This window comes from Exophiala oligosperma (genome assembly GCF_000835515.1).
Source record: "Exophiala oligosperma strain CBS 72588 unplaced genomic scaffold supercont1.14, whole genome shotgun sequence".
Classification (NCBI taxonomy): domain Eukaryota; kingdom Fungi; phylum Ascomycota; class Eurotiomycetes; order Chaetothyriales; family Herpotrichiellaceae; genus Exophiala; species Exophiala oligosperma.
The window spans coordinates 341,774-367,149 of NW_015622831.1; the positions used below are offsets into that span (position 1 = coordinate 341,774).

The following is a 25,376-nucleotide window of genomic DNA, read 5'->3' on the forward strand; positions in this document are numbered from 1 at the left end:
TCACTCCTAGTGACTAGCTATATACTATAGTTTATAAATAAAGTGTCTCTTAGAAACGCTAGTATTATAGGATTTCTTTTTAATCTTATAAGTTATTCTCTCTAAGTTACTATTAAAGAAGCTAAACTAATATTTAAGTCCTTCATAATAGTATCTTATTAGATAAGATTATTCTTAGGTTAGCGGCGTATTTTACTTTAGTTATCTTATTACTAGTTACTTAGTTTCCTTTATTCTCGTTCACTATTCACTTAGGAAATCTCTTACCATCGCAATATAAGCACCTTAAATAGTATAATATCTAGAGACATAAGATTTAATATATTAATTATAGGTTTATCTAGGGCATTATTCTTCTATACTATATAGTAATATTTAGCTTTACTAGGATTATGGTTATCTATACACTTTTAAGTGTTTTTAAGAGCGTAGTTAGCCCTGGCTTCACTTTTATTATAAGTATTTAGTATAAGCTATCTAAGTATACTCTATATCATAGCTTTTAATATACTAAAAACTTTATAAGTGCCTATATTAGTACTCTTATCACCTTTAGATATATATATATTTATTATAAAGATAAGCTAGTAACCTAGAGAGTGCGTAATTTTCCTAATTTACTAACCTTCTTCTTTAAGCTCCTTAGAATGCGGAAAACTAATAATTTATCTCTTAGTATCTCTTTATTATTCTTAGTGCCTTAACCATTATTTAAGGTATAGTGCTTTCTTAAAGGCTTTTAGATAAGTCACTAAAAGCTAAGTTTCTAAATAAGCTAGATTAATAAGTTACTCATAACTAAGCCTAGTCTAAGATAAAGACTATAAAAATTAATAAGTGAGTCTATACTTAATTTATTAAGACTCTTAGAGATCCTAAGACTTAATTTCTTTTCTTACTTAAAGGTATATTTACCCTAATAAATAGTATCGTTACTAACGTAAGTCTTTATTCTCACTAATTCTTTAGATTAGTATTTACGTAATTTATAAGTATTACACTAATAACTATTTATAGTTTATATTTATAATTCTCTTAAGTTTTGAATTTAGTACCCTTATAACCTTACTATTAAATATATTAGTATATAGATTTTAGTTCATTAGTATTATAGTATTTTCCTTCCTTACTAAAAAGTTTCGCAGATTAAGAATTATCATTATTATCTATAGTAGTCTTATAGCCTTATTTAGTGCTATTATTATTATAAAGTTACCTTATAGTAATAAGGGTAAACACTTTATAGGCCTTATAATGTTAATAGCCTTAATTAATGGCTTTTTCTTAACGCTAAGCCTAATTTCTAGTAATATTAGTGGCTTCACTAAGTAGTTTATAACTAATACTATATTCTTTATTACTTACTACACTAAAAATATCGTAGACCTATAACTTTATAAGGCTAAGGAGAAACCTAAATATATAATAGAATAATATTTCTTTTATCGCATTAGTTTTTCTCTACATTAAATACGCGACTAATTATTCTTTACTTTAGACTACTTTTATGTTAATTATGGTAGTGTCTACCTTTAACATTATTCTTCTCTTCCTATTTAAGTGCTATCTTAACTAAATAAATAAAAAGTGAGATTATAAGTAAGGTATCTATATAGATCCTAAGATCTATAGCGTAAATAATGTGAACGAGTTTAGAATATATCTTAATATAAAAGGTAAAGATCTCATTAATTAGTAGAATTAGCGGTTTTAATATATGCTATAACTTAATAAGCTAGCGGTTATTATCTATATAAAACTTAACTATAGGGTAACTTAAAAGCATTATAACTCTATAGACTATTAGTTTTTAGAAGAATAAAAAGCTAATTAAATATAGAGATATTATAATCTAAGCTAGAGGCTTATTAAGTATATAATCTTTAGTTAATTATTATAGTAAAAATAGTATTTACCTAGGAGAAAATTAAGCTATTTTAGTGACAAACTATTTTTAATTTCCTAAAGGGAGTAGACCTAATAAACTTCCTATTAGAGAGATTTTCTAAAGAGAAATCATAAATAATTAGTATATATACTAAAATTCTAGTATTACTAAAGATTTTAAAGCGTATATAGATAAAGTAGCTAGCTCTTTATAGGGTAGAGTCCTTTATAATAAGACTAAGCTAAGAAGAGAGACTATAAACCTATAGAGAAGTTAGGTTATTAGCGATAAAATGACTTAGAATCGTAGCTTAATTAATGAACTAAATCCTAATATCATTACTCTTAGGTTAAAGTATGTATAAAGGAGCTAGCGAGAATAGAATTCCATGGTCTCTTCTTCCTTAACCTAATTTCATAGGAGAAAGTAAACGTCTTAAAATACTATATCACTTTTAGACTAAGAAACCTCTAATAATATAATCTTTACATCTTTAATAGAGAATTATACTATTAAAGAGTAAATACTAATGCTATATTTTATAGCATATTAATGCCATAGTAATCGCTATTAAGATACTTATAACTTTTTCTATTATATTAATAAGTGACTCTAGCCTTATTATTAAGTCTATTCCTAATAGAACTATCTTAATATCTCACTTTACCTCCCTTAATTTATAGAAAATTTACCTTTCTATACTAATTAAGTCTCTTTTATTACATCTATATTATCTATTATTATTCTCTCACATAAAGTAAGGAACCCTTCGCACATTAAATATTTACACTATTAAATTATATCGCGTAAAGAAGCTTCTAAGGCGGCCTTTATTAATAGTAAATAGTAATACTTTACTTTATAGTGTTCTAGGTAAGACAGTTATATATAGCATAAAATAAGCTATAGTGACTTTACCTTAAACTAGAACACATATAAAAACTTTAGCTATAAATAAATATTATAATGTGAGCGTATAGATAAAAATAGTTATAACACTTATCGCGTAAATATATAATTATAAAGTGAATTAATCTATATAAGAGCGTAAATATGTCCCTAAAAGACTTATATATATTAACACAGTCTCTTCTAAAGGTTCAAAGTTAATGTGCATTTTTTCTTACTTTTCTTATGTTTTTATCACATGATTAGAAGAACCCCTTAAAATACCTTCTATAGAGATCTAAATACTATTTCTATCTTATATCTAGGTAGCTAATAATGCGATTTCGCAGCGAGGCTTCCCTAAACTTTATATGTCACTATTAGTACATAAATAGTAATGAGTTTAATATTATAAAAAGAAAAGGTTAATATACATATAAAAATAAGGGGCAGAGAAATTCGCTTATAACGTGATTAATATTTAGAACTATCGCACTAAAGACTAGGATATATACACTTATTTTCGTAGCGGTTTCTCTTAATTAATTTAATATTAGGTTATAGCGTATAGTAAGGAAATAAGAGATACTATAGCGCATTATCTCCCTTAAAGCCTTAAGAGTAACTCTTATTAGTACTGTGATTAACTTTAAGTCTTAAGATAAGTAAGACTTATAATCACTTAGTGAGTAGTGATATAACACTAACTCCCTATTATAGCCTTAAAGCCTTAGGCTATATTTATAACGAGACTTTTAGGTATAGAGAAAGTATTAATCCATTAATTAGCTCTATTAAGTACTTAAAGACTACTAATAAAGTCTTAAGAAAGAAAGATAAAAAGATTAATAGAGTCCTTATAAGGACTAACTTCTTAGGATAATCATAAAGAAAAGTATTTAATAAATTTAAGCCTATCTATATAGTCATAAAACGGAGTAAAGGTATCCTTTAAAAGCTTAAGACACTTAGCTATAGCCTTAAGAAACGTGGCTACTAAGCCTAATATCTAATAAATTAAGTGATTAGTAAGGTCTTTAGTCTTAGTATTAGGATACTAGGATATCTTTAGTGTTAGTTATACCATTATTAATAGAGTAAGCGTTAAAGACCTCTTATTTAGCTTAGTCTCTTAAGTCTTTACTAGAGTAGATCATTATCTATTTAGTAATTTATTATAGGAGTTCTAAAGTTAAATTACTAGCGAAAAGTTAACTAATAGTTAATTATGATAATAGATCTAAATAAACTTCTTTAAGATTAGTTTATAAAGTAGTGGTTTCTACGCCTAACGCAGTATAGTTAAGAAAAGATAGTGAATTAATTATGCTACACTTTTCCTTACTTTCTATAGAAAGATTAAAAAGCTTAGATATAGTATAGTGCCCCTTATTAAGCACTAACTTAAACGTTATTAAATAAGAATATAATTTCCTAGCGTCCTAATTTATCTCTAATTCTATATTAATAAGATAGAGAAAGCCTACCTTAAATAAAGTATCTTTAAGTTACTATAAAGTAAGTAACTTATTCTCTAGGGAATAAAGCCTTACGAAGTTAATAATAAGGATCTCACTAAATAAAGTAATCATAATAATGAGTAGTAATTTATTAAGTCCTAAAATATTCTTAAACTCCTAGCATTTAAATGGGTTTAGTTTAAAACCTTTCACTAGAGATAAAACTAAAGTGTTTATAAGATATTACTTTATAGATAGAGTAATACTCTAAACATAGTAGCGAGATAGGGAGTTTCTAAGGTATTTTAATATATATAGAGATTTTCGTAATTTTCTTCTGCGTTAACGCTAACTACATTATCTCATTATTATTAGAACTTTATCTAAGTATATAGAAGCTAAAACCTTAAGTAGTTCATAATGTATAAATAGTTACTAGTGCTTCTATTATTATTAATACTATACCTATAAAGATATCCGCTAGTTTAACCTATAAATTATTAATCTTAATATCTTAATACTTAAATAGATATAGAACTTTAGAAGAATTCTATCTTATTATAATAAATATAATTAGTTATGAATTTCTCTCTTAGGACTATTCTTAGTCTAAATTATATAAGTAAACTTAGTAGATTAGAGTGAGCTATTATATAGGGATACTATTTATAGTAATATAATATTAAGAGAATAGAATATTAGGCGGATTTATCGCGCCTATCTTATTAATTATTAATATAAAGTTTTAGTGCGCTAATACCTAAATATAAGTTTATAATATTATTAGGATTTATAAGGTAATAAGAGTTCTACACTAATAATAAATCTATAAATACTCTAATTAATAAGATATTACTCTTAAACTATTTAAGATTATATCGCGAATTATTAAAAGAAAAGTATATCTTAAGATTTAAAAATAATTTTCTTTCTTTCTTATTCTTCTATATACTTAAATTATTTATAATAATATTATTAATCTCTTTCTAAGTAAAGCTATTATTTTATTAATTAAATTAATCTTTTATTATAATTATAACTTTATTAATCTTTACTAGCTAATAATATACTTTCTTAATTAAAAATTTTAAGAATAATATTTTAAATTAGGTCTAAATATAATTAGACTATAATAAAATTATAATTAATTAATATACTTATATTTTAAATTAATATATTATTTTAATATTAAAAGTATTTTATTCTTATAAAGTTAACTTCTTATACTTATTTAGAAAGATTAAATATATAGCCTTAAAGAAGATTAATATAGTATTATTATAACTAAAGTAAATCACTAAGAGTAACTCTTTTTTTTAATAGTAAAATAAACTTATTATATTTAGGTAAAGTATTTATAATAATTTCTTAAGTTATTTCTTATAGACTTTATAGAATTTCTATATTAAGTTCGCTACTAAGATAAGTTTAATAAGATTAAAGGGATTAAATTTAATGGCACTTATTTATAAGTTATTCCTTACTAATTATATAAGGTTATTATTCTCTTTTATATTAAATAGTGTAAATAATTATTAATTATCTTTAGAAGTTTAAGTAACTTATTACTATTAAGGTTAAATACTATTTTATAACTATAAGTATAATATAAATAAAACTTAAGGTAAGAGAAGTGATAAAGGAATAGTAAAAGATCTCTTAAGCTATTATAAAGAAAGGTTAATTAAAGTGAGTTAGAGAGCTAAATATAAAATTAGGATTAAAGTGAAGGTCATTATAAAACTAAACCTATTTATATAATACTATATACTTAAGTAGTAATAATACGAAATCTATATTCATGACTAATTAGTACTTAAGTTAGAATATTACCTAATTAAATCTAGGTTCTTAATTAATATCTATATAACTATAATTAATAGGTACTAAATAACGTTAACTCTAATATATTTATTAAAGGCATAACTATATTTTAAGATATTAAATAGCCTAGGGATCTCCTTCACAAAGTACTTCGCTTACCTATCTTTATAAGTTAAGACCTTTTTCTAGGCTTAAATCACTCCTTTTATAGGCCTCTCTAGACACTCATTTTTAGCTCTCTAGGCCTATTTTATAGGCGCTTATTTAAGGTATCTTATTATGCCTATTATTTAACCCTTTAAGATCTTATGTTATAGTAAGAAATACCTTAACTAGACGGAGAATTTACGCTCCTTTTTACTATATAATAAATAAAGAACTACCTTATAGTCATTAAGGTCAGACTTAATAATACATTATATTAGATCCTTAGTATATAAATTACTTAGAGGTTACACCTAGTTTAACATAAGAACTTCTTTCACTATTGTAAGTGTACTAAGGAATGGTCGGAATATTTACGCACTACGCAGACTAACCTAGACAATTAAAAACTAATCATATAGAGAGAATAAGAATAAGAAAATAGCTTTATGTCCACTATATAGTACAAAATAGAGGGCTCTCTTATACTTATTAAACTTAAGAGAACACTTTATTCTCTTTACCTTCTATAGAGACTATATATCTTTATAGTGATAGACTAATGCCATATCTATATAGAACTATAATTTATTATATACTTAATCTAAATACTAGCCAGTGTAAATAATACTTTTTTACGGATTATAGGTACTTTCTTACCACCAATTCTAAGACTTAAGAGATAACTAGTAAAGTCTTATCTCTATAGAGACTATAAATTAATCTTCTTTAGACTTAGATTTCTCTAATTTCTAATGCGCCTATAAGTAAATTCGCATTAAGTAACTTAGTAGTAGTGATAACGTAGAGCGCTAGACTAGACTTTATTAGCTTTCCTAGTAGTCCATAAAGGCTTAAGTCTAAATTAAAACAGGTAAAGAGATCACTCTAAATAACTAATATAACCCTAGTAAATCTAGAGATCTTACTAATAGGGATTAAATTTATTATTATGAGCGAATAGGCCAATATATAAAGCTAAACGATTTTAAAGTATTAACTAGTGATGGTTTAGCTCTCATTTAGGAGTGTAACAGAATTTAATGAATAAACTATAGTTATTCACGAAGCTTCTCTATCCACTAAAGTCTAGATCTAACTAAGAAGTGTCTACACAGCATTAGAAGTGACGTAAGTTTGTTAACTAAATGCCCTAGTACTATAGGGCGTTAATGCTAATAGTTATGGACATAAGCATGGCGCTAGTTTACTTACACTTATACTCAAAGTGACTAACACGCTACTAGCCTATAGCCTAAGTAATTTACCCCTTATTACTACTAAAGGCATAATGAATAGAAGAAGCGCTATAGTAGCGATTTCGCTAGGGGTATTAGGATTAATAATGGGCACACACTTCCTTAGGGCTATAAAGACTATTATAGACTCTAATGTCCATTAAGAGATCTTTAATGCGAGAGATAGTGACCTTTTTATAAGGTGTTCATAGTTATAAGATAATATATAGGGCCCTAACCTATGGCCTTAAATATATAACGGCCATTATTTAAGAAATACTATCTATAATAATATTTAAGGTAGCTTAAGTATAGACTAGGCCTAGAGATAGCTTTATAATCATGACTAGCTAATAGCTTCATAGTTAATTAAGGTAAAAGATATATTCACTATTTAGGTAGGAATAAGAGTTAGAATAGTGAAAAGGCTAGAATCTATAGTAAATATTATTAAGTAAATATAAATAGATATAAGGAAGTGACTAAGAAATCTTTCTTAATGAGAATAATATCCTTAAAAAGGGAGAAATATTCGCTACGATATAAATAGTTTTAGTCTCATTTTCTAGCCTTAAGTAGTTTATTTATACCTTATAAATAAAAATTTTCAGGATAAATCTCTAATAGTATATAGAAGCATTATAACGAAGAATAGTTACGTATAAGCACTTATCAAAGTTCTCTTAGTAGTTAGAAGCTATAAGGAAGTATATATAGTATATACTATAACCCTTATTATATTATAACTCAATAAAAAGTGACATAATTAAGAATAATATAGACTACTTAGAAAAAGTAAATAATTAATATATCTACCTAATCACTCTATAATTAATGTATATAACTTCTGCAATTAATTAAGTGTGTAATTAAATACTTATAGGTAGGCTTAGCCTAGTGAGATATTAATATAGCCATGAAAAAATATCGCGAAAAGTGTCTATAAATACTAAATAGATAAAATAGCTTAGAATCTCTACTTCTCACTACTATATTTAGACTACTACTCTACTTATAAGACTAATACCTTATAGAGCCTTAAGTTACCTCACTATATAATGTAATAACCTTATAATATAATACTCTTCTTAATTATAATGCTATTAATTTATGCCTATTATATAACATTAATAACGTTATTAATATGCTATTCTATATATAGATTCGCGAATTAAGTCTTTTATAATGCCTTAAATAAGAGTTCTACCTACTTAACTTTATTTATTTAATTTTTTTACTCTTAATATTACTTTATCTATAGTTTAGCTCTCTTAATCTTCTTAATAATAATAAAGGCTTTATTTAAGTTTATTTTAACTCTTATATATTTTATAGTAGTCTTTTTCTTTATAAGAGTTAAGATCTTTATTAATTTATTATTTATATAATTATTTTATTAATTACTAAACTATAATATTATTTAGTTTCATAGAAAATTTTCTAAATAGGGCTTTAAAGTAAGTGTATAGAACTATAAATATATAGTTAGAATAAATCTAAGTATATTAAGACTAAGAAATATATAGAATACCCTATGAAATCTATTAAGATAAGCTTATAAAATAGCCTATAAAACTAAGTCTATTTTATCTAAAAGATATAACTTCTAAATATAGCTTTTAAGGTCTTATATAATTAATATAAAGACACTATATTTAGTGAGAAAGTACACTATAGTGCTTCATAATATATTTTCCCTAATTATAATACCTAAATATATTTCGAAATTTTAAAAGAACTAGTATATAGTAAGTTCTAAACTTAAGCTACTATAGTTAGTAATTATTTAGAAGCTAATAATACTTAAAAGTTATTTAGTTTTAAGGTCTTTAATAGTGAGAACTAAAATTTATATTAGGAGTACTATATTTATTTTAAGGAGTAAAAGAAAGCTTAAGCCTAGAATAGTAAGAATTTAGCTTACCTTAAGAATCTCTTTATATAGTTAATAACTAATTATAACTTATAATAAGACTTTCCCTAGTAATAATGAATAAGAAAAGAGTAAAATATAGAGAGTAAATTATCTTAGGGTTTATCACTATATAGAGACAAAGTAAAAAGGTAAGAAATATAGTAAATAAGAAAACTATAGCTTTTATTAGTATTTTAATATATTTATTAAAAAATAACCTTATAATTATACCTTATAAATTAAAATAAAAATATGCTATAATTTAAGAGATCTTTCTAAATAGAGTAACCTAAAAGATAGAAAATTTAGTGATATTATATTCCTAGATAATAAATAAAATTATTTTAGAGGACTTAATAATAATTATTAAAAATATAAACTTACTAATTTATATAAAGTTTATATTACTTTAGATAATACTAAGAATAAGGTTACTTACACTAAATAGAAATAGTATTATACTTTCTTAATTAACTCTAAGTTATAAGTATTATATTAAAGAACTATAAAAAGAAACTACTTAAGATATAAAAGTAAGAAATAGTTTATATAGAGATATATTAAATAGAGTTAGCTAGTAAAATATAAAGATTAAAGTTAATTTACTACTAATAAAAGGTTCTATAATACTTTTAATTACTTAAAAAGCTAACACTATATAGTAATTACTAAGATATTTCCTTAATAGTATAAGTTAGTTAGATATAATATAAACTAATAATATTATGTCTTTATTACTTAAACCTTATAAAGTAAGACTAGTAAGGATAAAGATAGGATTCTAGCTTAAAGTATAAATTATTAAGCTCTCTATTAATATTATTATAAATAACTAAAGTACCTTTATTTAAGTGCTCTAAATATTAAACATTATAGTAATAAAGAGTTATATAAGGGCTAAAGCTAGAAGATAGAAAATTATAATTAAATATAAAGAAGTTATAGTATTATTAAGCCTCTAAGTATTAAGCTATATTAGTTAGTTCTCTTTAAATTAGATAACCTTTCTTATATATACATTAACTAATAAAATAGTGACTAAAATTATTAAATTAATAGTAGCTAAAAGGCATATAAATAAGAGAAGTAATATATAAGCCTAAGCCTTAGGTAAGAATTTTTCTTCTTTACTAAAAATAAATAATAGAGACTTTATTTATTTAAAGATACTATTAATATAATCTCTTCTTAATATACTTATATAAGTTTAGAGATACTATATTATTAATAATAATTTAAATATGTAATTATAGGAAACTTTATCACTAAAATATAATTATTATAGCTAGTAAGCTTTAGTGTCTTATCTCTTCTAAATCTACACCTTTATTAAACATTAATTATATAAAGAGTTTCTATGCGTAAAGCACTCATAATATAATACGATCTTTATAGAAATGTTACTAAAGGTTTACTTAAGAGATATAATCTAGGATCACTATACTATACATAATATATACTACTATATATTCTCCCTTTTCTAGCGCTATTCGTAACGTTTAATTTAGTATGTCTATTACTAATGTGCTAACTCTAACTATAAAACGCTTAGGTAGCTAATTAAACTATTCCCTTTAGACATTATTACCTTTCTTTATTAACTTTAGTCTTAACACTAGTCACTATATACTCTTCACGTTTTTATCTATAGCTTTAATAATAATTACGTAATTAATACTTCTTTCTCTATAGAGTAAAGAGCCATTCACTCTTAACTAACTTACGTCTATATCTCTAAAAACTACCTTCCCTTCTCGCTTTTTCATTATCCTGTTAGCGCTTTCTAAAGATAAGAGCTCTATACCTAATCGCCAATCCTTTAGAACTATCTCTTTCTCTAGATCTTTTTCTGAGAATAGAACCTTAGAATATATAATATCTATAGAGTAGATCCTAAACTCATTAGGAAGCGTTACGCTAATACTAATAACGCTTTACATAAAAATCCCATTTATTATCGTAAGTATATCACTACTATTTCGATAAAATCCTTTCATAATTAGGCCTAGACTAGAATCTAGAGATAGAGTTAAGTTCGCTTTAAAGCTATTTACGCTAGAGAAGTACGCCCTAGTGTAAGCATTTTTAGCTTATTCCCTTATAACTACCTTAGTAGTAATAACTACCCGCGTAATAATGACTTCGCTAAGAGCTCTTAAGGTAAATAGAGTGTTCCTCACTGTGAGAAACATAAGCCCTAACTTATATTATGAAATAAGAGTGATTCGTAAGTTATAAACTTAGATAAAGTTATCCTTAGCGTAAATATTAATTATGGTTAAGTTATCTTTAGTAGTGCTAGGGAAAGAGAGTAAAGTAAAAAAAGGGACATAATAAATTTCTTATGGTGTGCTAATAGTAAACGAAATAAAGAAAATAAAAGAATAAGGTTATAGCTAAGTATAAATAAGCCCTACTATGAGGAGAATAGTTATAAAAAGGCTAAGGATTAAATATAGAAAGCGAGAAAGGTCGTTCGCGCTAGTGTAGAGATCGCTAGCGAGCGCGTTAATACTAAAGGAGAAATTAAAGCTAAAGTTAGTAATAAGAATAATAAAATTCGAGGATTTAGTGACTAAAGAGACTTCTAAGTGTGTTATGTTTAGAGAAGAGAGAATTTAGTTTTAAAGGAGTGTAAAGAAGGAGATATTAGTATTAAAGTGATAATAAAGAATTAGCCTAAGGAGAGAGAAAGCTAGGTTACTATATATAGAGTAAATAGTGAGTGCGAAGACTAAGGTTAAGGAGATAAAAGGATTAGAGAGAGTAAATAATAAAGTACGTTTAGTGTATCCTTCTATGAGACTAATAATACTATATAAAGAGAAATCAGATATTTTAAGGGGTGAGAAACCTAAAGATTTATAAATAGAGACTAAATTATATATCTCTAGAAATCCGTAGTTCTAAGGGATCCTAAAAAGATATAATATAAGGTATAAAACTATTACGTTACACTAGGGAATTAGTGAAGAAGAATTTATATGTCTAAGTTCTAAAAAAAAGTTAGTAATAAATAACTTAAGACTAATATTAAATTAAAGTATAAGGAGAGTTATAAATACCTTACTAATAAATATAGTTAAGTACTAAGAGTTATTATTAATGGAATTAGTATTAAGATAAGAGCGCTTAGGTATGAGATAATGGTAATCCTAAATGACTAGATTTAATTCTAAGACTAATAAAGATATAATAGTAATAAAGAAGAAGGTATTCTTAGTAGCGAATTCGGCTATAGAGAAGTTAGAAGAGATATTATTAAGTAATATTGTAAGGTTAGTAGCTATATCTTAGAAAGAGAATGAGATTATAAGAATAAGTATAGATAGAAGAGGTTCACTTATTAGTGAGATTACTCAGGAAAAACTAGGGATTATAAGAAACGTACCTAGTGCTAGAGTGAGTAAGGAAGCTATTACGATTATATGTTAAGGCTATCATAAGAGCTTTCTTAGATATACTTCACAGAATTTATACTTATCTTACTTCTAGGACTTATTAGATTAAGACTTAATGAATTTATACTCTTATTATTTTTTATAATCACTATTAGCTACTATTACCTTATAGTTAATATAATTTATACTAAGCTAGGGATAATCTTCTAGTATTAATATATAAATCTATGAGTATAAGGCATATAATCTAGTTTCTAAGACTAGTCTATTTATAGTAAGTGAGTATACTACACACTAAAACTCGCGTATTTATATTTATCTAATATAGTAGCTTTTCTTTAACTATAAGCTACTTAGCGCGACCTTTAACTATGTAATATAGATATATAATAATATCACTCTAGGTCTCTTTACTATAGAGTAAACTATAAATGCGCTAACTAATAAGTGCCTTTAGTGTTTTAGCTAGGCTCTTACTTTACCTAGTGAAAATAGTAATAATAGAGGAGATAGAATAACGAGAAACTAGTCTATAACTTAGCGAGAAATACTTAGACCTAAATATATAATAATAATTATATCTCACGTCACGCTTCCCTAATTAAACTATACTTAAAATCAGACTATATTATAATACCTAAGGTACCTAAAAGATATAAAGCTAAGAGCATAACTAATTAGGCAATATTATGAGCACTATTTCTATAAGTTCTATAAAGCGCCTAACTAGTAATAATAATAAAGTTTTAATTATTAAACTTAAAGTGCTAATATCACTAAAGTAGTGATTATTTAAGAGGCGGCCCTAATAGGGCATAGAATATAGAGGCGTCTATTTAAGAGGTGTTTAGCTATATTTAGATCTTCTAGTGATTAGGTTATTCTTAGCTAGTAAGGCTAACCCTATAGTAACTAAGCCTATAAACTTTTAGGACATATCTTATTAAATTAGTGATTATTAACTACGTGTACAGTATAATAGTTAAAGGTAATAACAATTAAGATAGAAGGAGTTTACAAATCGCTTTTTCATTATAACTTTTTTTCTCTATCTATTTATAGTCACTATTCATAGTAATCTTCTTAAATACGTGTTATTATCTAGCTAATAATTTTCTGGTTTCTATTAAAATTATAGACATTAAGTATACACGCTATCTTAAGCAGGATATAGTTAGCACTTAGATTCTATTTAGATATATAAGATATATATATAGGATAATAAGATCCTATATAAGGTAATAGTAAATTAAGTATACATAAGTCTTTTTACTATTAGAAGGTAAAAGCTTACTTAGTCTTAACTTAGGGTTTTATTAAGTATAATAAAAATATATCTAAGAGACCTATAATTCTATATAATTAATTAATTATAGAATAAAGTTTTTATAAGAGACTAAAGTAAAGAAAGTCTCTTCTTTAAGCGAAAAGAGTTAATAATAAAGAGTCACGACTTATTACACTATAGATTAATTAGTACTTTACTTCCGCCTCTTATATATTACTTCCTAACGTAATACTCATGACTTAGGTAAGTTATATACTACACTCTCTAAGCAATTTAGACGCATAATATAAAGTCCAGAATAAATACTTAATAACTATAAAATCTTACTATAAAGGGGTTTTCTTATGAGTATCTCACTATTAGAGTAACTACCTAATTACTATACACATTAAGAAAAATTAGTAGCTAACCTTTCTTCCCTTATAGTAAAATAATAAGTGAAAAAGAAAATTAATAGACTCTTAGTACTGAAAACATTAGGTCTAGTGTATAAGATAGAATAGTAGAGAGTATACTCCCTATTAGGATTTTTAACCTAAGCTTATATTTAGAGCTTTAGTTCTCTCACTAAGGTTTATAGTGTAAATTCTATTTATGAATTAATTATATTCTAGCTAATAAAAGCGAGTAGTGTCTATTACCCTTAATAAGTTATTCCTTTCTTACTATAGCTAAATGTCTTAGACTTTTACTCATTATTACCTACACTAGCTTAGTATTATGGAATTTTAAGTTTAAGCTCTCTAACTATAATCTAACTAATCCTAAGTATCTATACGCGCTAATTATAATAACTAGTATAAAGGTATTACGTTTTACTTTACCTAAGGTGTTATTATATATAGGGTTTCTTAATAAGTAAAAAGTATAGAAGGGATAATGTCTCTAAGAGTGTATAGTATACTTAAGCGTACTAGTATACTAGAAGCGAAGTGATTATAGCTAAAACATATAGGTATAATCGTGAACGAAGTTAACTATATAGTAAAGCTATGTAATGACTATATATATATACTCTAAGCTAATTAGTGTATCTTAGCGTGTCTTAGTGGTTCTTAGCGTATAGCGCGCTAAGGGTCACTAATCTAAACTGATTTCACTAAGACCACTAGCCTAGGTTATATAATAACTATTTCTTCCTAGTAAATTACCTTTACCTAACCTATTACTTTACTTTATAGGTTATTATTATAGCTATTTCTATGGCCTATAAATAGGCCTAATTCATAATAAAAGAATAAAGAATAATTTTATATAATCTTTATTATCGCTAAAGCATAGGATAAACCTTTAGTGATAGCTACCTTGCACTATCTAAAAGCCATCACTAAACATAATAATAGTGATATTCTTTCTACTGTTAAGTTAATCGTGAATAGTATCTAAGATTTAACTAGATTATTATTAAGAATTTATGAGCACTATAACCCTTAGGTTTTTTATGAAAAGATTACTCTATACTCTTAGGGACTAAGGTCTTCTTCTTTAGTGTTTACCTTAAGATATATTTTATAATCTTAGAAATAGCTATAGTATATAGTGAAAGTATAGCGAAGATAGTAATATATAAAGTACTTTAATCTAGATATTAAATATTTTTATAGGAGTTTCTTATTTAGAAAGGAATAAGACACTAATAGAAATACCTTTTATTACACTACCTTTTATATTTAGTGAGTCCCTTAAGATATATATTTATTACTTAAAGCTTAATATATATAGAAGTCTATAGAACTAATAGGCTAACTTAAAAGATATAATTCTATATATTATAAGAGTATTATAAGTTTCTTATTTATATTATATAGTTAGATAATTTAAGGAGATACATAATAAAGTACACTACTAGTACTAATATATATTAAGCGTATAATAATATAGTTAAGGCTTTAGTAAGCTTTTATAGCGTTTATATTTAAATTATTATATAGTTCATTATTTAGCTATTTAAAGGGTTACTTTATTTTCTATTTAGGGATTTATAAGGGTCTAATCTAGAGCTAATAACTTAATTATAGTTATTACTTAATAAGGATATATCTTATTTAAATTTATATAGTACTAAAGGCACTAAGTTTATATTATTTTTAAAAAATAATACGTAATAAAATATAATACACTATAATTACGTTATTAAAGTAAGCTAATAATCTTAATTACCTTTTATAAAGAAATTTATCACTTCTAAAGTAACTAAATTTCTTAACTAGTTTAACTTTATAAGTAATTCTATAGTCTTAACTATATAGAGAATAGCTTAAGTCTTAAGTTTATAGTCTATATATAAAGTATAAATAACTTTAGATTAATGTTTATAGTATATATTTACTAAGGTATATTCTTAGAAGAACTTTAAGTTATTACGTAAGTAAATAATAATACTATATAATACTTTATTAAAACTTTAAAACACTTTTATTATACTTATATCTTTAGTAAATTATAAGGTAAATTATATTAGGCTAAAGAGAACATTAAACTTTATAGAAACATTAAGAAAAAATAAGTTTATAAAAGATAATAACTATATAATTTAGATTTAAAGTACTAAGATAATTTTTAATATTATAAGTAATATATAGATTAAGATATAAATATCTTATCTTATTCCTTTATTAACCCTTTATTATTAACTCTTTATTAGCTTTATAACGCTTTATTAAATCCTTACTTAATTCTTATTACTATTTAACACTATATTAAAAAAGTCTTAATAATTCGTTCTAAGGTTAAGGGATAACACTAAGCTAAGTTAGTTTTTATATATATCTAAGTATAGTATCTTAATATAACCTAATTTACATTAGTTTTTTACTAACTTTTTTACCTTAAGGAAAGCTATTTTATTCTTAAGAGTTCTGTTTTCCTAACTTATTTATTAATTTTAAGTGATTTATATAGCCTAATAACTCTAACCTTATATTAATTATCTTAAACTCTTTTAAGTTTAAAATTCTCTTTTATAGCGTTTTAATAATCTTATTTAGTTAATAAAGGTCTAGTTTTATAGCTATACTATTAGTATTATTAAATCTCCATTAATTAACCTCTTTCGCTAGCTTATCCCTCTACTAAAGTAGATTTATATTTATATTGTGACATTAGTAAATTCTTTTAGTTAATAATAGTAACTCCTTATGTATTAAATGAACTACATTCTGATAGCTATTTACTGCTGCGGACAAGGTTTGGAGATTTTGTTCGACGCAGCGGACATAAGCCTTAGGACCTTGAATGGCTGTGAGCATTTTGGGCCAAGCTAGAAATCTTGGAAGATGGTACACATTTTTGAGTGATTCTTTCGGGCTGGAGAAGTGCTGAGTTAGAGGAGCGCCGTCTCTGGCTTAGCCAAACTTTAACAAGTTTCGATAAAAGCGCGTGCGATCTCTGTGCGATATCAGGTCTACTGGATGCTGGGAGTCTTTGTAAGGGCTTGGATGACCTTCAGATCTTTCCCATTGTCTTTGTCATCGCGGCTGACAAGAGTAATGTGTTGCGATACGTTTACATGATGACCTTGAGGGGACGCTGCTAAAGTTGAAGTACACTGACATAACGAGCATTCACCATCATCTCCCGCATTCGCGCTTGAGGCAAGAGAAAACCCCAGGGCTGAAAGCGGGAAAAACCTTGCCTGGAGAGGATTACCAAAAATGATCATATGGACTTTGCAATTCGCCGCGCCTCACCGAAGCGACGGAGCTTCTCTTTCAAATCAGCTCCCACGTTGGTGGTGCTGTAGTTTTCGGCAGCAATGGAAGCGAGTTCTTCATCAGAGAGCCTTCCAACAAACTCACCATCAAACATCCCAATAAAGCCAACAGGTCCAAGCCAAGATCTTTCGACCACTCAAACTACAACATTGTCCATAAAACGTTTGATGGCCACTTTGTAATAGGCTTTGACGATGTCGTGGATATCGTAGACCGCTTGATCTTCATTGCTCAGACGCACCACTTTTGTTAGCTGCTGCAGATCAACTGGGATCGATCATTCTTCTCCTACACCGAAGTTGCGAAGGCGCGACAAGACGCGCTCCTGCCGAGCAGCAGCTGGATTGTCGGCAAAGTAGTATTCACAGTGTGCAAAATGACAGACACAGTCGTCCGTCAGTTCAGCAGGTTTTACTCCATTACTCCGTACTTTACGCGTCGATCCGCAAGCTCGACAGAAACGGCAGTATTCGCCGAGTCCGCATTGAGATCGGGTTAGTTTTACATACTGCTAATGCCAAGCCCATGAGATCTGTTTAAGTACGTAGGATTTGAAGAATAGCCCGAGACTGCCAATATAAGCCTAGAAGTCCCGCCTTGCCTTCTAAAAAACGCGAATTTGGCCAACGCAGACCAGATTTCGATTCGGAGATAATAAAAATGGGCGATAACACCGCCTCCAATGGTCATGCAGCCGAAATCGAAAATGCAGCATCGGTGTACTCTCAACCACGGGTTCTGAAGTTCGGTGTGGTTGGTATAGGTCGAATGGGACAACAGCATGCGCTCAACATTCTCAAGTCAGTATCTCGAGCGAGACTGGTTTGCGCCTGTTCACCGGCCAAGGCGGACCTCAAATGGGCCGAGAGCAACCTAGTCCCTCATGGAGTAGCGGTGTATCCTACATTCGAGGAGATGATCCAATTCCCAGCCCTCGATGCGGTTGTGGTCGCTTCAATCACCGAGCTTCACTATCAACATACCAAAGTGGCGCTCCAGCGAGGTATTCACGTACTTTGTGAGAAACCTATCGCCCAGACCGTGGAACAAGTAGAGGAACTTGTTGCTATAGTGCACGCATCACCCAAGACCCGGCTCATGGTGGGTTTCACCCGACGATTCGACGAGAACTACCAAGATGCGGTGCAAAAAATCCGTGAGGGCGCCATCGGCTCACCCGTGGTGGTGCGATCCCAGGGTTGCGAGAAGCTCGACGACGCGCCCTTCATGCATTCATATGTGGTCAATGCGGCAAAGGGAGGTGGATTCTTCGTCGACTCCGTCATCCATGACATCGACCTCACCCTGTCGTTCTTCGGGTTTGACGGCAAGCCCGTCGTACCTCGATCCGTATGCGCCTTTGGCACGGTTTCCCATTTCAAAGAGCTCGAGGACGAATCCCTGAACGATGCGGACAACGTTGTGGGCACCGTCCAATATTGGGGCGGTCAGATTTCATTCCATTACAACTCCCGCACTGCCGCAGCAGGCTACGACAACCAGACCGAGATCTTCGGCACACACGGCAAGCTCTCGGTCAACTTGGTCTCGAAGAGCAACAGATTGGAACTATCTGACGAGGCGGGTATTCACGTCTCGGTGTTGCCGAGCTGGTATGATCGCTATAAACCCAGTTTTGTGTCGGAGTTGATTGCGTACACGGACGCCGTCCTTGATAATAAGCCTATGCCAATTTCGTTGGAGGCGTGCGTCACGAGTCTGAAGGTTGCACAGACTTTGCAAGAGAGCTTCAGGACTGGAAAGAGGATTGAGTTTGATCAGAGCGGAAAGCGTATCTAAGTTCTTATGCGAGATGACCCTAGAAAGCGCTCTATATTTAAGGATCGTCTACGTTTCATACTACTTTCATTCCAAGAGTGACGAAGACTTTGATGCAAGGTGGGAATTAGATTGTGCCTAAAATAGGAGGTCTAGATTTCAACAATTCTATACTTGAACAATTCTACATTTGAAACGATTGTATACTTGAACAGTTCTACGTTTTATCGTTATACAACAAATCAGTCGTAGATCTGCTTATGGGCTTAGACTTCAACGAGATATCTCATCAGAATACGTACTCGTCTTGGAATGATATACCTCAGTCAATCTAAAAAATAATGCAGTCGCTCCCAAATGCGTTACTTTTAGGACATAACCCCAATGCACGCAATGACAACCCGCGTAAGCAACCTTCGGAACATTCCATCTTAAACCTAACTTCAAGATCGTTCATACCAGTCAGAAAATCCCAGATCCCAGCCCCAGAGCGGGGTGTTGTAGCGTTTCGCCTTTCCGGGCTGCTTGCTAAATTCGTTGAGCGTCTTCAGATCTTCGTCGTCGAGGTTTACAATCTGGAAGTTCGACTTGAGCCGTGACGGGGAAGTGCTTTTGACAAGAGGCACTACTCCTTGGTTGACATGGAAGGATATCAGAATATTCGCAGGCGCAACGTCGTGCTTCTTGGCGATTCTGACGATTTCTGAATCCGATGCGATAGGTGCGCCTGTGCAGTAGGTCAGTCGGCTGCTTCGCCGGGAATACCATCTGAGAGCGCGAGATGATCCCGAAAAGAGACTCAACATTGTTAAGCCTGGGATATTGCATCTTACCTGAGCCCCCGAGAGGTGAATAAGCCTCTACCAGTATTCCTTCTTTCTTGCACCATTGGACAAGTTCGTGCTGTGGAAGAGATGGGTGAAGTTCGACTTGGTTGACCACGGGCTTCACACGCCAGGTCTTCTTAAGTTCTTCGAGGTATGGAACAGACCAGTTGCAAACTCCGATTGCTTTCACCTTTCCAGATGCAAGGATCTCCTCCATCTGGGCCCAAGTCTTGCTCATATCCCAGCCCCGGTCTACAGAGCGACTTCCATCCGGATTGACCGGTAGTAATTCGTTGCTCCCATTCTGCCAAAGATCAGCTCAAGCACAATAGATGGGGAATTGCCTCAAGGTGCGTAGTAAATTAAGACAACTGGGCTTTCTAAAGGTTCGAGGGACAACCTTACGGGAACAAGTCGTACGGGCCAGTGGATGAGCTAGTTTCCAGTCAATAACATGTCTTCATCAAGGGAAACAACTGGACACAGACTTGTCCTTGCCATTCAAGACAAGACTCAAGGGCTGGTCTCATCTGTTTGCCGATTGAAATGGTTGTCTGCACGTGTTTACTTACATAGAGATCTAGGTAATCCGTGCCTAAGTCCTCAAGCGACCGACGCAGACTCTCGGCCGCATTTGGGTGGAAAGTGTTCCACAGTTTGGAAGTGATGAAAATCTCTTCGCGTGGAACACCAGATCGCTTGATGCCCTGGCCCACCTCGGCCTCGTTCTTGTAGATGAGCGCACAGTCGATATGCCTGTAACCTTCTTTCAAGGCAGCGACCACCGCTTCACCAACTTCTCCAGGGGGTGCTAGCCATGTGCCTATGTATGCATGAGCCTAGGAAGAGCCTGTATAGAGCCTTCTCGGACGGGTTTGCGAGGCGGGGAGCCCTCACCTCAGACCAAGCCAGAAAGCCCAACGAGAATGTGGAAAAGTACTCACCAAGGCCAATACCTGGGATCGAGTTCCCGTTGGAAAGCTTGAAGCTGGGGATTTCCGGAGTATTCATAGCGGTACGAGATAAGCTAACCACTGAGAATAATAACACGGTCAATATTGTGTGCCGCTTAAGACCCAATATTGCGATAGAACATCTGTTGAAGTTGTACTTATTGAAACGTCGAGTGCATCGTGACGTTAGTACGGGACCGAGTTTATCAACGAACCAGGAAAGTTTCGGCGGATGACGCTTTTGGTCGCTTTTGGCAACTCCTCGCCGTCAAACTAACCCCGCGAAACCACACAGAAAGCCGTCCCATCTAGCCACCGCCCATCTCTCACGCATCAGACAATACCCCCAAAGGTACTGCTGCAACTAGAGATCGGACCGGGGGAGGGGCCGAGCGAGAAATATCTCTGTGTGTCTACCAAGCGTGACAGTGGTCAAGACGCGACTTTCAAAAACAATATATAGACCACTGGTACCCTATGTGCCGCTTCACAGCATAGCACATACCACTCAAATGGCTCCGTCTGCGATCATCGAGCCTCCGACTCCTAAGGAGCTCTTCAAGGTCGAAAATGCCCCTCTCGCCTACCGAAATGATACTTGGAAAAAGCCCGTTGCCGATGATTACATGTATGCGTTCAAGTACAATTTCCCACTACCAACGTATGCCGATAGCAAGGATATCCTCGATTTCACCGAAGGCGGCGAGAAGAGTCGCGAGGAAATTGCCGATCGTTTCGTAAAACAGTTGGAACAGGTCATCCAAAGCCGTGATTCCCAAGCATTTGCCGACTTGTTCTTGAACTGTGGTAAATCGAACGTCCTTGTCTCATCATTATTCTTGACTCTAACCTTCCTCCCACAGGAGTATGGAGAGACAAAGTGTCTTTCACTTGGGACTATCGTTCCTTCAACACGCCGAAAAACATAGAAAAGGCAGCTTGGGATCTTTTCCCTCGCACGCCAACCCGCAACTACAAGCTGATCGAACCCGCCCCGTCGATCCAGCGGCCATACCCTGATATCGCCTGGCTGCAAATCGTATATTCTTTCGAGACCAACCTCGTCGGCGCAACTGGTGTCTTGAACCTTATCAAAACAACCGATGGTTTCAAGATCTGGACGCTTCATACCGCTATCGAGAGCCTTATCGGCCACCCAGAAGTGCCCAACAGGGATGGCCACATGACTGGAGACAAGTCCTGGCACAACCAGAGGATCGAGGATGACAACCTGGAAGGCGTCGAGCCTCAAGTCCTTGTGATTGGTGGAGGTCACTGGTAAGTTACATTCCGTATCCTCGATGTATCATGCTAAGATTCTGTCTGTGGCCTTCATATGGCTGCTCGACTCAAGGCCCTCGGCATCGACGCCCTTGTGGTTGAGCGCAACAAGCGGATCGGCGACAACTGGCGCAACCGATACGAATATCTCTCCCTCCATCTTCCTCATTGGGCCGATCATTTTCCCTACTTCCCTTATCCCGACCACTGGCCAACATATACCCCAGCCGGGAAGATGGGTGATTGGCTTGAATGGTATGCGAGTGCTATGGAGCTAACCACGTGGACTGACAGTTCCGTGGTGGGAGCTTCACAATCCAGCACGGGTGAGTGGGAGGTGACGGTTGAACGTGGGACGAAAGACAACAAGTATACGCGGACTTTTCATCCCGCGCACGTTGTCGTTGCCACATCTCTTGCTGGTGTGCCCTTCACCCCAAACATCCCCGGCATGGACAAGTTCAAGGGCACCGTCCGGCACTCGACCCAGCATGACTCCGCCCGTGAGTGGGTCGGCAAGAAGGTTCTTGTCGTGGGAACGTCTTCTTCCGGCTTCGATACAGCATACGATTTTGCTCGTCGCAGCATCGATGTCACTCTCCTTCAGAGGTCGCCTGCGTACCTGATGTCCTTGGAAGAATCGGTTCCGAGGGTAAGTCATGATCCACCTGCGCAGCGCCACCCATATTTACTAAATCTATGTTTCCAGATTCTCGCTCCTCTTTACGAGCCCAAAGACCACAAACCACCAAATATCGAAAATGCAGATCGACTGAATTACAGTATGCCCGTCGGTCCAGCGGAAGAGCTGAATCGCCGAGTGGCCCGAGACATCTGGAACGCCGACGTAGAACTGATTGCCAATATGGAAAGGGCCGGTTTCCGTGTCTGGAGAGGTCAACGTGACACCGGTTCTCATACTCTTGGGTACACCAAGAACGGAGGCTTCTATTTCGATGCCGGTGCTTGCCAGGCGATCATCAATGGCAAGATCAAAGTCGAGCAAGGGTACCCGATCGCTTTCACCGAAAACAGTATCGTACTGAACGGCGACCGAGAGCAACAATACGATCTAGTCGTGTTGGCCACCGGATTTTCCAATACTATCGATTCGGTCCGCAATATCCTTGGTGATGAGATCGCAGATCAATGTAACCCAATTTGGGGTATGGATGAGGAAGGCGAACTCAATACGGCGTGGAAAACCAGCGGTGTTCCTGGTCTATGGCTAATGGTGGGGACTTTGCAACATGGTAGATATCACTCGAAGAAATTGGCCCTTAGGATCAAGGCGATACTGGAAGGCGTGGCTCCTGAGCCATATCTAGAATAGATTGGAATGCTGTTTTCTTCATCATATCTTGATATTCTCTTGTCCTTTAATCAAGTCTCCATTGACCAAAAAGTTTAATCTGCTTCGTAATAACTGGATGAAGTTTGCGTCGCCCCAGGAGATTGGAGTCTTGATATTGTGAGGACGATGGTATGAATGTCGCTGTTCGTGATTCTTGAGCGCTCCTGAGTTCTATATGTAGGTGTACTTTGGTTTCATGTTTTCTTTCTGAAATGTAAGGCATGTATAGCATCTAAGGAAAAGGATTCCGTAGTATATGCTTACGCGCCAATCCTGTCTCCTCATACCCTAGGCGTCTTGATGGTCGGACACCTGAGAAGTGACAACTCGGCTACACCTTGTCCATTACCCGGGAACATGTGGTATCAATCTAACAAAGGGATTCAAGAATAAGAAGCAGGGGAGAAGGCATTGCTAAGTCTTGACTATAGGAGCTTTTTGCATGTTGATTGGAAAAGATTGAGATTGATTTTGGGTTGGATACTGCATAAACCACTTCAATTCATCTTTGAATGTGAAAGGTGGGATAATATCAAATAGCTTTAAATTTCGCATCATTCGCGAATTCATTCCATCTGTGCAACCAGTCTTCCTCCGTGAATCCATGATTCATTTTCCCTATAGTGCTCGTAAAAGCTAAACAATCCTAAAGCTCGTACTCATTCTCTACCATGTTGGAAGTTGGGGCGAGCGAAGTGTCCATTAAACTCAATGACCCACGGCTCTGGTCCTGGGTTGGTTCTTGAGGCGCTCTTTGATCTCCTGCTTCTTTTCCTTTCTCAACTGTCTTGCATACTTGACACCAAAGCCATGTTGGAAAACTTCGCCAATCTCTTCGAGGTTCAAGCCCGACACTTCAGGGTAGAACAGAATGATCAAGATCCAGCCGATGCCGCAGATGGCAGCATAGAAACCAAAAGCGCCGGATGGGGTCATGCCCTTCATCATGGACAAAAAGGTCGAAGAGACGATGATGTTGGACCCCCAACACGAGCAGGTTAGCCACATGGTACCAGTGGCGCGGACTTCCATGGGGAAGAAGTCGGTGCTCATCCACGCGGTATTGCCGACGGACACGCCGTAGAAGAAGACAAACCATATGATGAAGACAAGCACCACGATGGCTGGTGGAGTGACTTTGGTTGCTTGGAGCTCGAGAGTGTGCGTGTCAACCGGAATGAAACTGAAGGCCACCGCTACCGCAATCAGACCGGCCGACATACCCCAAACGGTCGAAACTAGGACACGGCGACGTCCAATTGGGTCGACGCACATCATGTTGATCCATGTCATCACAAAGTTGGTGCCGGAAACGACTAGACCGATGGCCACGGGGTTGGAGAAACCAACCAGCGCGAAAAGTGTCGAAGAATAGTACATGAGTGTATTGAACCCGGACATCTGCGAGATGACCATGAGACCG

The 25,376-nt window shown here is 32.6% G+C and overlaps 1 protein-coding gene across 1 annotated transcript; it reads left to right on the top strand.

Moving 5' to 3' along the window:
- Nucleotides 1-21,830: 21,830 nt before the first annotated feature.
- PV06_10627 (uncharacterized protein) lies at nucleotides 21,831-23,932 on the top strand (the record flags this gene model as incomplete). Its single annotated transcript, XM_016412194.1, has 4 exons — nucleotides 21,831-22,125; nucleotides 22,182-22,589; nucleotides 22,635-23,251; nucleotides 23,309-23,932. The coding sequence occupies 4 exons, from the start codon at nucleotides 21,831-21,833 to the stop codon at nucleotides 23,930-23,932; spliced, it is 1,944 nt and encodes a 647-aa protein (XP_016257502.1).
- Between the last annotated feature and the right edge of the window lie 1,444 nt (nucleotides 23,933-25,376).